Source organism: Nicotiana tomentosiformis, chromosome 3 (genome assembly GCF_000390325.3).
Source record: "Nicotiana tomentosiformis chromosome 3, ASM39032v3, whole genome shotgun sequence".
Lineage (NCBI taxonomy): Eukaryota > Viridiplantae > Streptophyta > Magnoliopsida > Solanales > Solanaceae > Nicotiana > Nicotiana tomentosiformis.
In genome coordinates this window covers 1,560,912-1,563,375 of record NC_090814.1, presented here as the reverse complement: position 1 = coordinate 1,563,375, position 2,464 = coordinate 1,560,912, and the positions used below count along the sequence as shown (strand labels likewise).

Below are 2,464 nucleotides of genomic sequence, written 5' to 3'. Positions count from 1 at the left end.
ATTTAGGCGGCGTTGTTGCTCTACATTTGGCTTGTGCCCTTCCTCCATGAGGATTTTATGCATGCAGAAAGCTGAACTAATGCCTCTAATGTCAGACATTGTCCACCCAATTGCTCGCTTGTGCTCATGTAGCACTCTCAACAGCTTTTCTTCCTATAATTTAGACAAGTCAGAAGAAACAATAACAGGTAAAGTATCAGAACCACCCAAATAAGCATATTGAAGGTGGGGGGCAAGGGTTTAAGTTCCAGTTTTGGAGCTTCTTCAATCGACGCCTTTGGAGGAGGCCCACTTGGCCTATTTAGGGGCTCAAAGAGGTTCAATCCCTGCATGTAAGCACAAGATGCATCTAGTATATGCATCATATCCTCAACCTCGTCATCAATCTCCAAGATATCGAACAACATGAGTGCTTTCTCTAGAGAATCGTCTAGATATACACTCGTGTCGATAAGTTGCTCATCTACCTCCACAACAGATATCATAGAGAGCTCCTCATAATGGCGGTAAAGTTAGATTGCCTTATAGACATTAAAAACTGCTTCCTCGTTGTCCACTCTCATAATCATTTTTCCCTCTCTCACTTTAATAATTGCATCACTTGTAGCCATGAGAGGTCATCCCAATATGATTGGAACTTGTTCATCAGCCTTATAATCTAGGATAATGAAGTCAGCTGGGAAGATGAATTTCCCAATTTGCAGCAACACATCTTCAATCACTCCTTCAGGGTAGGCTATGGATCTATCCGCTAGTTGCAACATCACAGTGGTTGGTCTTGGAGCTCCCAGACCCAATTACTTGAACAAAGACAAAGGCATCAGATTTATGCCCCCCCCCCCCCAAATCACAAAAAGCATGACCCATATCGATATTACCAATTCGCACAGGGATGGTGAAGCTGCCAGGGTCCTTAAGCTTTTGAGGAAGCTTGTTTTGGACCCTTGAAGTGCACTCCTTAGTAAGTGCGACTGTTTCAAATTCATTCAATCTCCTCTTGTGAGCTACTATATCTTTGATGTACTTAGCATACTTTGGAATTTCTCGAAGTACATCTACCAATGGAATATTCAATTGAACCTAGCTCAACATAGAGAGAAATTTGTTGAAGATGCGATCATCATTCTTCTTCTACAATCTTTGAGGGAAGGGTGGTGGCGGCCTTGCAGCATTCACTGGCTCTGAACTTGTGTCATCTTTCTTTGACTCATGTGTTGCTTTAGGAATCAACTCCCCCTCAGGTATATGCTTGTCCTTTCTCTTCTTTGGCACTTCTTCTAATTCCCTCCCATTTTTGAGTGTAACTGCATTAACTTGAGGGTTTTTCTCTATATCACTGGGAAGAGCGCTTGCAGGTTTGGTATTTTGATTTGACGCTAATTGTCCCATTCGTCTCTCAAGATTTCTGAAATCGGTCCTGAGTTGTTAATTGTCAAGCAACAACTTCTTCAACAAGTCATTCGTGCTCTACTTTACTTGTTGGGGTGGCTTCTAAGGTTGATTATAATGATTCTGAGTCGGTTGACTTCCATCCCAGGAGAAGTTAGGATGATTCTTCCAATTTGGATTGTAAGTGTTCCCATATTGTACATGCTGATTTATCGGACCTTTGCTCTCTTGCCCCACATAGTAGATAGATTCAGGATTCGTGGGGCACATGACACTCGTGTGACTGTCACCACATAATTCGCAACAAGTAGACATATGTTGTACATGTTGCATCTGTTATGTCCGGTGCATTGTCATTCTATTCATCTGATTTACCGATTTTGCTATATCTGCTCTCATGGATGAGAGGTCATCAAGCTCAATTACATCAGTTGCTTTCTGTTTAATTGCTCTTCGTGATTCCCCATCTCCTTGCCAATTATGATCATTAGCAGTGAAGTTATTGAGCAGGAACTGAATTTCACTATACGGCCTCGCCATGCATCTACCCCCACAAGCTGAATCAAGATTCATCTTTGATGTCTCGTCTAACCCATCAACAAAAGTGTGCCCCAATACCCCATCAGTCTGACAGTGATGTGGGCAGTCTCTGAGTAGTTTCTTGTATCTTTCCCAAGCTTGACGAAGTGTCTCGCCATCCTGTTGGAACCCAAGAATTTGGCTTCTCAGCGATTTTGTCTTCTTAGTGGGGGAAAACTTGATTAAGAATTTCCTTGCAAGATCATCCCAAGTGTGGATCGAGTTCGCGGGCTCCTTTTGCAACCATTCTTTGGCTTCCCCTAGCAGTGAAAAGGGGAATAGTGTCAGCCTGACGTAGTCCTTGGAAACATTTGGATAATTGTAAGTGTCCGTAATTTCTAGGAAGTTCTGAATGTTCCTCTATGGGTCTACATGAGATAGACCCACATATTGCCCTGTGGACTGAATCAGTTGTACCATGTACTGTTTGAGTTCAAAGTGACCCGTGATATCAGGCTTCACAATAGCCTGAGTCATATTAGTATGATTTGGCCTT

At 42.6% G+C, this 2,464-nt stretch overlaps 1 protein-coding gene across 1 annotated transcript; it reads right to left on the bottom strand.

Annotated features, from left to right (window-relative positions):
• Positions 1–617: 617 nt before the first annotated feature.
• Positions 618–1,389, bottom strand: LOC138906941 (uncharacterized). The gene is made up of 3 exons (XM_070196604.1): positions 1,177–1,389; positions 879–1,080; positions 618–784 (listed from the first exon to the last, which is right to left on the bottom strand). The coding sequence occupies exons 1-3, from the start codon at positions 1,387–1,389 to the stop codon at positions 618–620; spliced, it is 582 nt and encodes a 193-aa protein (XP_070052705.1).
• Positions 1,390–2,464: the final 1,075 nt, after the last annotated feature.